This window comes from Halichoeres trimaculatus, unplaced genomic scaffold, assembly GCF_033239565.1.
Source record: "Halichoeres trimaculatus isolate MK-OKI-2021-1 unplaced genomic scaffold, fHalTri1.1 fHalTri1_scaffold_5, whole genome shotgun sequence".
NCBI lineage: Eukaryota > Metazoa > Chordata > Actinopteri > Labriformes > Labridae > Halichoeres > Halichoeres trimaculatus.
In genome coordinates this window covers 32027479-32039393 of record NW_027437183.1, presented here as the reverse complement: position 1 = coordinate 32039393, position 11915 = coordinate 32027479, and the positions used below count along the sequence as shown (strand labels likewise).

The 11915-nt window shown below is 37.6% G+C and overlaps 1 protein-coding gene across 1 annotated transcript; it reads left to right on the top strand.

The window, feature by feature from the left end:
• Positions 1-2980: 2980 nt before the first annotated feature.
• vamp8 (vesicle-associated membrane protein 8 (endobrevin)) lies at positions 2981-11764 on the top strand. Its single transcript, XM_074669312.1, has 3 exons — positions 2981-3188; positions 6263-6430; positions 9665-11764. The coding sequence occupies exons 1-3, from the start codon at positions 3174-3176 to the stop codon at positions 9848-9850; spliced, it is 369 nt and encodes a 122-aa protein (XP_074525413.1). The 5' UTR covers positions 2981-3173; the 3' UTR covers positions 9851-11764.
• Positions 11765-11915: the final 151 nt, after the last annotated feature.

Below are 11915 nucleotides of genomic sequence, written 5' to 3'. Positions count from 1 at the left end.
TAATTTAACCGTTCTGCTGCTGAAAAGAAAAGTTGTACATTGTCAAATTGTTGAGACAAATAAAAGCCTTTTTTCTAAAACATGCTGAACAGGTTATTTAAGGATTAGGACGTTTTTCTGTCACTTTCTGGACTGAACTATTTAAACACACTTAATGGCTTCAGTTACATCTTGTACCTCATGAATCATAGCTGCCTGCAGCAGCAGTAATCTGACTTGACGGGAAGTAAAGATCAGCATTGAGGTTTCATCGCCCTCACACCAAACAGAGGTGGAACCGGTTGGTCAGGGCTAAAGGTGCTGGCTGTCTGGGTGGGACCAAAGTGACATCAGACCTTAAGGAGCAGGGAGGAGTCACACTGAGCTTAGACACCACAGCTTTTAGCAGGCTCACATTTCTTAATCATTATTCACTCCTCAACTGCGACAACGTCACACCATGACCAGCCCCTAGTTTTATGTTTTTGTGACCTGGAGGACATTTCTGTCCTAACAAGGGGCTTCTCTGTGATGAGGATCATTGTTATCAATGGAAAAATACTTAGTAAACTAAGTGACACATGTGGCCACATGACTTTTTCGACAGCTGTAATGAATAAAGTTTACTGTCATGTGCTCATTATGTCATACATAGCATACTGTTCTGAAGTCTGGGGTAAACAAACATAGATCATATGTTCAAACTCCATATAAATAAACTACTGGAATAACAAATCTTATTTTTAGAAATTAAATCCATAATTTGTCAGATCATTTACTTTGAAAGTTTTAGACCAAGTGTCTAACAATAGAAAAACTTTGACTTGCTAGAAACAACCGAGTCCCTGTCCGTCTTAAAAGTTAAACTTGATTAACAAAAGGATATTATTGAAAGAAACGTGTTTTTAACATGTAAAGCTGAGAAAAATTAAACACAGATTGTTTTTACTTTAAGGATCTAAGTGACAGCTTCAGTGATGAGCTGAACCTATGCTGGTCTTTCCAGAGTTTCATGAATTACAACATGTAAAATAATTAATGAATGCAACATCAAATAATTAAAAACCAGGGCATGTAATACACTGAAAATCTGATTTTGTTTTTATCTTTCTTTTTCTGTACAGTTTATGTTCTGGGTAATCTAACATGGCCTGTACATGATAGAAATAACATTGTTCCTTTTTCATCTTAATTTTTTAATTTTTTAAAATTCTTTTTAGTGTGAAAAGAACCTTTTTGAATGTGTTAGATGTATTGCGCAAGGTTTAGTTTAAAAAACTTGAAAGTCCTTGAAGAGGTAATGTGTGGTTCAGCACAGCAGTCAAACATTAGAAGCTCATCAGACACACACAACAAAGATTCAAATGATATTTTGTAGCTGTTATCAGTATTGCCTCACAACCAAATGGACAGAAATGATAATTAACACAGTAAACCATGCCAGCTTTTGTCTGTGTACGGTTATATATCAAGAAAAATATACCTACCACCAAAGTATCAATAAATAAACAAAACTTAGTGTACTGAATATAACCTCATGCCCATAGTTTGCAGCCTCAGTCCATGTATTTCCCTAACTCCATACAGCTGATGCACCTAATTGAATTGGGTTTTCACAATGAGGAATAGATGAGTTCATTGTGATTTGTTCTGGTCTCAGGACACATGAACCTCCGACCAGAGGTGACTGAAACTCTTCTGAATGTGGATGAGATTGGTCCATTCTGACTTTTTCTGCCCTCACACTGAGCCAGCTGGTACAGCTCCACTTCCTGCTGCCCTACAATGTTCACAAACGTCTTCACAAATCTTCCCAATTTTTTTCTCATAATAATGAGTTTTCAGCGTGACCATACCAGCTCACAAAACAATATAACTATACTTTAAATACATGATTTATAAAACAAATTTAGAATGTTCTACTTAAACATCAAAAAGTTCACTGTCTTGTGTAAGAAACGCTGCAGACCTCTGTTCTTTTTAAATTAATGAACAAAATAAAATTAAATTATTCAACGCCTGACATCTATGTGGAGCTGAAATAAGCTGGACAAGAAAACAGTGAAGCTGGTTAAGGAGCCGAAATAGGGCATTTCAGGGCAGACACACTCAGGCAAGAAAAAAATCAAGCTGTCTTTGAGAAAATACTGGATTAAAACAGATACACAATGCTGTATGTGTGTGTTGTTTTCCTTGCTGTCGTGCATCAGGCCTCCCGAACCTTTGCCGTTTAGTCTAAAACTTTATGCTTAGAAAAATCTGACTCCGAGCTCCAGACTCAGGAGTGAAACAACATGATACAAAACTGTAGTTTTTATCTTTGAGGATCATTTTAAAACCTGAAGTCATATCGACATAGGATCGGAACACCTTGGTGTGACGTCATCGCTTGGGTGAACAGGTAGCGCTTATCATGTAGCTCTGAATTACATCACAAGATAAAAAAAAAACAGGAAACTGGCTTCAAAATAAAAGCAAACACTCAGAGAACATCAAAAAACTAGACAAAAAATTAATAATAATAATCAGCGACTAAAAAGTGTAAGTAAGACTTTCAGTTAGCACAGCGAAAAATTAAACAGCTTTAATAAAAAAGAAAAAGTAGTTTTTTTTTTACATTTCGTTATATATATATATATATATATATATATATATATATATATATATATATATATATATATATATATATATATATATATATATATATATACATTTTTTAATATCATAAAATTTTACCTGAGGCGTTTTGATATGACGGAGTGTGTTAAAAGTCCTGTTTTTTTTTTGTTGGGGCAAGTTTCCTTAAAAAAAAAAAAAAAGAAAGGACAAAGGAAAGGAAAAAACACGGGTTTCTATAAGTTTTTTTTTTTTTTTTTTTTTTTTTTTTTTTTTTACAATAGTTTTGTCTTTTCTTTGTATGCTTATCATGCCTACGTTTGTGTGTGTGTGTTTTGTTTGAAAGGGAGTTCAGGAAACTGCAGCAGTGTTGATGTCCACTTTACTCTCCATCTGACAGGAATTCCAATTCGAGGGAGAAAAAAACAACCAGGAAGTTTAAGAGAGGAGGAAACAGCCGCGTCGGTGGATTAACAAACTTTGAAGGTCTTAAAAAGACTTTTAAAGTATCGAAACATCAGAGATAACTTTCAGATTAGTCCATTTGTTTGCTGTCGAAGGGTCTTGACTCCAACAAGATGGACTTTGATGCGGTAGGTGATGTTTTTCTCCTTTTTTACAGCTTGTGTTTTTGTTGTTCAGAAATCCTCTCTTCCGTCATTTTGTGTAACGTCAGAGCAGCAGGTAGCAAGTGAACCAGAGCTAGAAATAGCTCCAGTACGAAACACTGGACTTAAAATTGTTGTTTTGAATAAGAAAGTGATGTTAGTGAGGTCGTAAACTTTGACAAGTCACACATTGTTTAAACAAAAAGGCCTAATAACTCTACAGCTCACTGTCCAAGGTGGGTGTGCGTTTAAAGATAACCAGAAACTCATTCAGTGTAAGCTTTCTCTATATCATCATGGCTTATAAGTCGTCCATTATCTGCAAATAATTGCACATAATGTGGGGTTAAAGCGACAGTAGTGACTTTATAAATGTGTCTTTTCATTCAGAATACAACCTAACCTGCCTCTGTGCTGAGCCTGGCGCCTTTAAGTAGGCCTAACCCCATATAACAATGCAGCGACTTCATGCTAACATGCCTTGCCTACCAATAGAGACAAAACAATGCCACTGACACATTCCCAAGATCCACATCTCTTATAATCAACCTGTCCTGAAAAACTCATGACATAAACATACTTTTCACACACTTTATTTATCTCTGGATTGAAACTTAAACTTATTTTGTGCTTTATTTTGAAAACCATGCATTCAAAGAGGCAAAAGTGGAACAGTGCAAAGTACAGAGGGACACTAAATTTGGCTGAATATTTTTTGGATTAGCTGTCAAACAGTGTTACTCTCTAGTCTGTGGACTTCTTGTGTTCTGTCATAAAAAAGACACAATTTGCATGTGGTGAATTCAATCTGTGCACCTACAGATAAGTCACATTTGACTAGATTAGGAGGTGAGCAGTGAGTAGTTTTATTAGCTTACCGGTAGATTTGACATCTGGGATCCAGAAACGATGACTTTTTTACTGTAAAGGCAGAACTTCCTTATGAAGGCTCATTCCACCACATACCTAAAGTGCCAGCTCTGTGTCTCAAACAGTCTCAAAGTTAAACTGGCAGTTTAAAGCCAGTTTAAATGACTGAAAACTTTTTAACTCATGTAAATGACTTGAAGTTTTATGGTTCTTGGTCGCTATGATAAAGCTGATATTTGATACATAAAAGCCATTTGGGGGCTATCGAAAGACCAACACAAATGTGAGTGCAGGAAAAAAAAAGGGAGGTTGAGATGCAGTAAAATTATTATATTTTGGCGCTAGAGTTAAAAAATTGTGGGAGTTTTCAAAGTTAGAAACGTTCCATGGAAATTTTGGGAAATTGATAAGAATTTTTTAATATTTTTGTGAATTTTTATTAACAGCATTTACCTGGTAATATACATGTATAAATATAAACATTTTGGTTTGTTATAAGTGGACATGCATGCAAATAATTCTAATGCAGTATTTCCAGTTGACATGATGAATGAATTTTCAGGAATTTTCCTAAGTCTAGCTGACATGAATATCTGGCACAAATATTTGTTTAAACAAGATCATTTATTATTTATTACATTTTTTTAAAACCTCATTCAAGTTGGTTCCACGGGAAAAAAAATCAAAATTGCCTCAAATTTTTTGAAAAAATTAATTCAAGTTGACAGCCAAAAAAAGCTAAAATTTTCCAATATTTCCAATCTAACATTCCCAATATTTTCCAGAAATTCAACCCTATTTAATACCTACAACAGACTTGGTAAGCTATACAAGAGAGAAATCCAGCCAACGTGAATAACTTAGACAGCATTTGAACCAAAGCAACACAAGTACCAAACAAGAACAGAGACAGAAGTGAAAACACGGTTTAAAAAAGAAAGAAAAGGTGAAATAAGCACCAGAGTGAAACAGAGTAGGTTAACTTGATAAAACAAGGAAAGACCAAAGAAGTATGAAGGGATATAAAACCATTGATACAGGTATAAGTAAAAAAAAAAAAAAGAAACTCAATAATGCGAGCAAGAAATTAAAGACTCTGAGAGCAAGTTAAATGAATACTGAGAAAAGAACACAAGAAGAAAATGACAACATCGCATGAATGCATGTAAACGCACATAAAAAAGTTTTAAGTGGAGTTTTAGAAGATGTAACTGAATCTGCCAGCCTTAGAAGAAAATATGTCAGAATGAATCTGAGGTTGCAGCACCTCTGTGGATCTGAATCAGGTATTACTAAATGATTTTCACTAAACCAACAACAATCAAGACAGAGGTGTGTCAAAAGAATAAAAACAAAGAGGAAAAAGGAGAAAGAGTGGGCACATGAGGAAAAAAAGAATGAAGGAGGCGGAGGCTGAGAGGGCAGGCGGAGCATGACGCAGCAAAGCCAGCTCTGTTTCCTAGAGACACTTTGTTTACAGTCTGCTGCTGGCTCTGGGGATATAGAGACCAGCACACGTCACACTGCTTGTTACACTTCTGCTTTGAAATGACTCCATCAGCCGTCCAAGATCTCACTTTATCCTCACAGTGAGCACAGACACTTTACACCAGAGGAGTAAGAACAGGTGTGTGACAGCCTCAGGTTGTGCTGTCATGTGCAGCAGCTCAGAGGACTCAGTGGACTCTCAGAGCCAGCAGCAGGTGTCATTTCCTTCCTCCCTATCCTGAGCTTTCCTTATTTCAGAGTTTGGAACCACAAATGGGATGAAGGGATGATTTACAGACTGTTATCAACTTTTATGGATTAAGTAGCTCTAATTAGATTTACCAGTACACAAAAAACAAAAGGCAAAGTTCTGTTATAAGTTTGAGTTTTTTGTAAATTGATTAAATCCTGAATTACTTGACCTAGATCACATCATCTTTTATGTAATGTTCAGTTTAATCTAATGCTCACATCGTTCAGATGCTGTACTTCCTGGTTATGAAACAGGCTGTGTCTTTTTTACAACTTGTGAAATATTTTCTACATAGTTATTTAAGAAGTATTCTGTATAAAACAGAAATGAAAAAAGTTTTTTGTAGTTGAAAGTACTTTTTGAGACTACAAAGAAAAGGTTTAAATGGGGAGATCAGTAGACATGTTTTCAAATCAGGTTCTTGTCTTTACTTTTTTCCTCCTCCCAGGAGCGTGGAGGTGTGACACCAGAACCAGAGCAGAAGGACAAGGTGCAGACCTTGAGGGACCAGGTAGATGGAGTTAAAAGCATCATGACACAGAATGTGGACCGGATCCTGGCCCGAGGAGAGAGACTGGATGATCTAATGGACAAGTCAGAGGACCTGCAAGCAGGGGTCAGTCATAACACAGCGCTTATCTTTGAGTATTTGTAAAAGTTGATGCAGTGTATCGAATCCTGAAGATGTATTCGGCCTGTGCAGCTTGTGGGTAAGATGCATTTCTTAATAATTAGTCAACAGGACTAACAGGTAAGGTGATTTTACATCCAAAGCATTTAGAAACACTTGAAAGTCAGTCTGACAGCCTGTGGGCAGCAAAACACTGAGTTCTAAGTTAAGTTCTGATCTGCTTTCAACATTTTTTTTTAGTACAAGAACTCAAAGGTGACTAAGGCCATGTCCATGTGAGTCGAGTACTTCATGCAAATATTTTTATACGTATAGGCCTGTCTTTCACACAAAACTGTGGTTTTACATCACTGAAAGTAATCTTTTCTGAAAACGTTGGCCAAAGTGAAGATTTTGTAAAACTCTGGTTTCATGGTTTCATGTATACACAGGAAACAGAGTTTTTAGTTCTCTAACTTTAAAGCTGAATGACGGGGGTTCATTCTGATTGGCTGGCATGGGTTTCACATCTGAAAAACACTGTCAAATGTTGATGTGCCAGTCTTTTAGCTGCACTCGTTGACAGACTTGCCCAGTTACAGGTGGATAAAAGTATATCTAAAAAAAATGATGCACCAATGCAAATAGTTGGTCTGATTTTCTACTAATCAGCTGAATTAAGTATCTCAGGCCTTTTTATTTGCTCTTCTTTCCCTTGTTTGGATTGGCTCGTTAGTGTATTTCCACAGCAGGGGTCACAGGCTGAAAAGTTTGGGAACACCTTCAGTTTTCAACTGGAAACACAGGGCTTCTACGTGGAGATCTTGATTAATGTGGTTTTAGAGATTAAACTATTCCCTCTCCTTGGAGAATTCGGCTTCATCCTACGCTATGGTGGTTCTGCTAATTTGCTTATTTATGTTAACCGCTAAGGGCCAAGCACAGCAGAAGACAGTAGAAATGGTGTTAAAATTTGAGCATGCCACTCGAAGACTTGCTGGGCTAACACTCAAATAACTACCACCTGCCATGTTTGTTGTGGTGTTTTTCCACCTCTGCATCCCCCTGCACCTGTCAGTTCAGCAGTCAGTTCATATATTAGCATGACATCCTTGCCCACTGTGTGGATAATGAGGTCAGAAAATCAGAAGGTGCTAATCTAAAGACTGAATAAGAGAAGTTTTATTGGATATTTTGTTTATAAAACATACAGAGCCTTAAATTCTACATCATGAACACAGAAGAGGGCAGTTATTGAACATTACAATCCTTAAGACTGAAGAAAAAACATGTTCTGCCTGAGTGTGCCCTCTCCTCTCGTGTGGTGGTTAAATCTGTGGCCCACAGAAAGTATCAGTATACACGTGATAAACTCCTGATAGTAATCAGCCACCCAGTAAACCTTCTTAACTACCAAATCAGAAAAAAATGGCTACGCTTTCGTGTTGACAGGGTTACAAAATCTGGGCTAAACCTTTACAGTCTTCAGAAAAATGCTGAAAAACTGCAGAATAAAACAAAACTGAAGAGCAGAGTTTTAGTTATATTCCACCTGTTGTCAATTTTTACTATCAGGCCTTTGTCTGCCTCACATGACATGCAGAGAGGAGAAACATGGTTTTAATCTCCCACTTGCTTATTAATTCATTGAGCTCTTTTCAGAAATTTCCTTTCATACAGTGAAATCCCAACGCAAGAAGCTTCTCAGCCCTAAAACAGGTTAAAAGTCAACAGGTCAGAAATTTGTAATGCAAAAAAGGAAAACCTACCAAGGACCTGTCAGTAGGCTTTGTAGCAGATCAGAGGACTGTTGATCGATTCCAAATCTTAAAGGTTACTTTTTTTTATTTATCAGTGAGAATAGTGCCCAAGAGGTGCTTTTCAACCACAGGAACTTTCATCAGGAACGAAGGACTTTTTGAGGAACTATAGGAGTTTTTGGACCACAGGAACTTTCATCAGAACTATGTGCTTTTCAGCCAGAGGAACTGAGTTCTAAATTTAGTTCTGGGTTAGTAAAACTACTCTTAATAGTTTTTTCCAGAGGTCCTGCACATACGGGGAATGGGGCCTGCAGGTTGAATGGTTCTGAATAGTGAAGCACCCACCCACCCATCCACAATAAGATGACCCAGCTGTGATGGACTTGGGGGTGGTTTACACGACAACAGTTTAGGGTGAAACGCAAAAGTTAAGTTGTTTTTGAGCCTCGGGTTTACATGGAAACAGCATTTCAGACGACCTACGACGCTTTTGAAAATGGCCTCCAGAGTGGGATTTTTCTGAAATGGTGCCAACACCGTTGCCTTGTAAACGGTAAGCCGGCGTTTTCCGAGGAAACGATGACGTCACACTCTGCTTTGCATGAGCGCATACAACAGCACAATAGTACTGTTGTTACAATCCTCGTGGACTGCCGTGTTGTGCTTGTGCTGCTCAATCTGCTGAATCTGCTGACTGTCTTTGTACAAACAAACATCAACTTTTGAACTTGGTTACACCAGATGATCAGGTCAACTCTACTCCAGTGGAGATCTCCCCAAAGCTGCTTCTGGACAAGACAGTTATAGCACCGACTAGAGGCCTGGCATGCTTACTACAGCGTTTTCAGTCCTTCAGCGTTTCTGTGTAAACGCAGATTTTTTTTTCACTGTGTTTTAGTGTTTTCAGATGAAACGTTGTTGTGAAAATGGGGCCTTGGTTTCGTTCCTCCTAACCAATGTTCTTCTTTGAGCCTGAAAGTGTGAATGTGTCTCTGTCAGCTCCTGGTGTTCCAGTTTAAAGAGTGACCCTGTAAACTGGAGACCTTCAGCTGTACATTTCCAGTTTACAGCAGCTGTTACATACATCCTAGTTTTGATTTTATGTGTACATGTCAGTGTATCCTCATCAGATGAGTATAATAATGATAATCAATAATAATCTGAAAGTTGTCAGTCACAGAGTTGCGCTTTAATCCGTGGCACTGGTCGACCCCTGTGGTCTTGATGCTCTAGAAGGCAGAGATCAGCCGGTATTTCACAAGTCGTAGCCGTTTCAAAAATGAAAAATATATCCCACTTGTGAACTTTTTTGAGCTTTTATCTGAAATGAAAGAGTTCAGGCTGTCAAATAAACCACAAAATAACATCCTCTCACAGGTAACTTTACACAGTGGCTTTACAAAGAACTGACCACCCTTACCAAGAAACCATGAAGTGTTTGTCTTGTTTAATTTGTCTCATCTCTTTTCTTGCTCAGGCTCAACACTTCAAGCAGACTTCTCAGAAAGTGGCTCGCACCTACTGGTGGAAGAACGTGAAGCTGATCGTGGTCATCGTGGTGGTCGTCCTCATAATCGTCCTCATCATCATTCTGCTAGCGACAGGAGTGATCCCCACCAGTTCTCCAGTGCCTCCTATAGTCAATCCAACCAAAAAACCTTAAAATCTCTCTCACCAATGATGAACAAATCAACATAATGAAATCACAAACGGTCTATGATCACATGAGAAATGCCTTTCATCAATTTTATTTTAGAAACAAAGAATCAGGCAAATCATTACTGTCTGGTGAAATCTTTATACCTCTAGAGTTGTTTCTACAGATTTCTGTCCTGCTCTCGTTGTGGTGTGTGTAACTTTGATGGCTTTTGACACAACAAATGTTCATCTGCGCCATTTTTGAATTGGAAAGAAATTAATTAATTGTTGCTGCTCTTAGAGGACTTCATCACACCTCAAGCAGTCCTTATTGAACTGTTACACCATCCACGGTTATTTCCTCCAAACAGATGAACTAACCGAAACTGACAAACTGGAGCAGGACACAATATTTATTTTGTGTGTTTCCTTTCATGTGCACGATTAGAAAAGAAAAGACAGTTTCTGTTTGAAAGACAAACTTGGAACTTTTTCCTCTAAAACTGAAAACATACTTTGATGTGAAGAAGTTAAGGTCACAGTTTGTGTTGAAATGGCTTGATTGTGTGTTGTATCTGTTTGTTTCAGTTTGTGGGCTTGTTACTTTAAAAAATTCTCCCTGTTTCTTTGTAGCAACGACAATGCAGTGGTTCTTATAACACATGAAAACTGCAAAAACTGAGATACAAGCAAGTGCTTATGTCTTAATTTAGAACAAAAATGTCTTTTTAGGCTAAATATGAGCCACATTCACCTGGCAAGTCCAGAGAAATGTCTTCAGTTAGATATTAAAGACAAAAATGATGCCTGAAATGCTCGTAAGGGGTGTAAAAGAGGAAAACAACACTGGCAGATATCATTCTTTATATTCAGAAGTCGTTCTCATTTTTTAATATCCTGAATTAAGACATTTTTTGAACTGTGCAGGTGAATAAGGCTCATTTTAAGTCTCATTTTTGTTTTAAGACATAACCACTTGCTCAGATTTCAGATTTGTTGTGTATTTCCATTTGAAGTTCATGCACTTAGCACTATGTTAGTCCACCTGCCTGAGGAGAGGTGTCTGTATGCTACAAACAAAACACAGAAACAACTGTTTTGCACATGTCTCTAAATGTACATCATAAAACTGTAGATCAGCCAGTGCTACAGTACCATCTGTGCATTTTACTGATCTTGTACAAATTTTCTACAATGTGTTTTAACTCTTGTACAATTTTAAATGTGTGACTTTTGATACTGGGTGAACAAACCAGCGTGTTTCAAGCGTACCAGCTGTGAAACACCTCCTACAGCCCCTCCGTGGCTCACCCTCTGATTGAATCATGTTGTAGTTGATCCCTAAAGTTACATTTTACCACGGCGCTGTTTATCTCTCAAACAGGGAGCGTGCATTCCCCAGAAGCTCAGACCAGAGCAAAGCTTTTGTATTTTCTTCTCCTCAACAGAAATCCCATCATGAACTGTAAATAGCCCAAATATCCCCCTGTAGATGTAACATTTAACCAGCTTGTTAATTAAATTATGCCTTCTGTCTATTTAATGCTTCATATCGTGGTGATTTCTGTATAAATAGGTATTATTATAGGATGATTAACCATGAAATGAAAGAGTTGTAGTGTTGATTCTGATCCAAATGAAGGCATTTATTAAGCTGCGTGGAAACGCGTAGTATGTTGTATTTTTAACACAGCTCTGGGGTGTACTAGTCCTTTATTCTGTCTCTGTTTCTGATCACATCCGGACCATTCACAGCTCACACACGCTCTCACTGCAGCAGGTTTTCATTGTATTAAAGGATCTCTAACTGGAGTTATTTTGAATTCTCAGAGCACGTCTGTTCTGCAGTTTGATGTAGCTGAATATTGGATTAGCGGGGTCTTATTCTGACGATCATTTGTTTTAAGAGTTTGTTGTTAAATAAAACATATTTACCTCTGCTCTCATGTTGTCGTTTCCTTTTTTTGAAGGAGACTTAAGCTCACTCTCTGAAACCCTTTGATATTTTGTCTGAGTAGCTCCAACAGAATTCTTTAAGTAACCCGCTGAAGAACCAGAATCATTTTATCAGTCAAATTAACTGTTGTATA

Bases quoted from the DNA above. Each gene is read 5' to 3' on its own strand.
- vamp8 (XM_074669312.1), top strand. The intron at 6,431-9,664 runs GTCAGTCATAAC...TTTCTTGCTCAG, and splicing joins CAGAGGACCTGCAAGCAGGG to GCTCAACACTTCAAGCAGAC.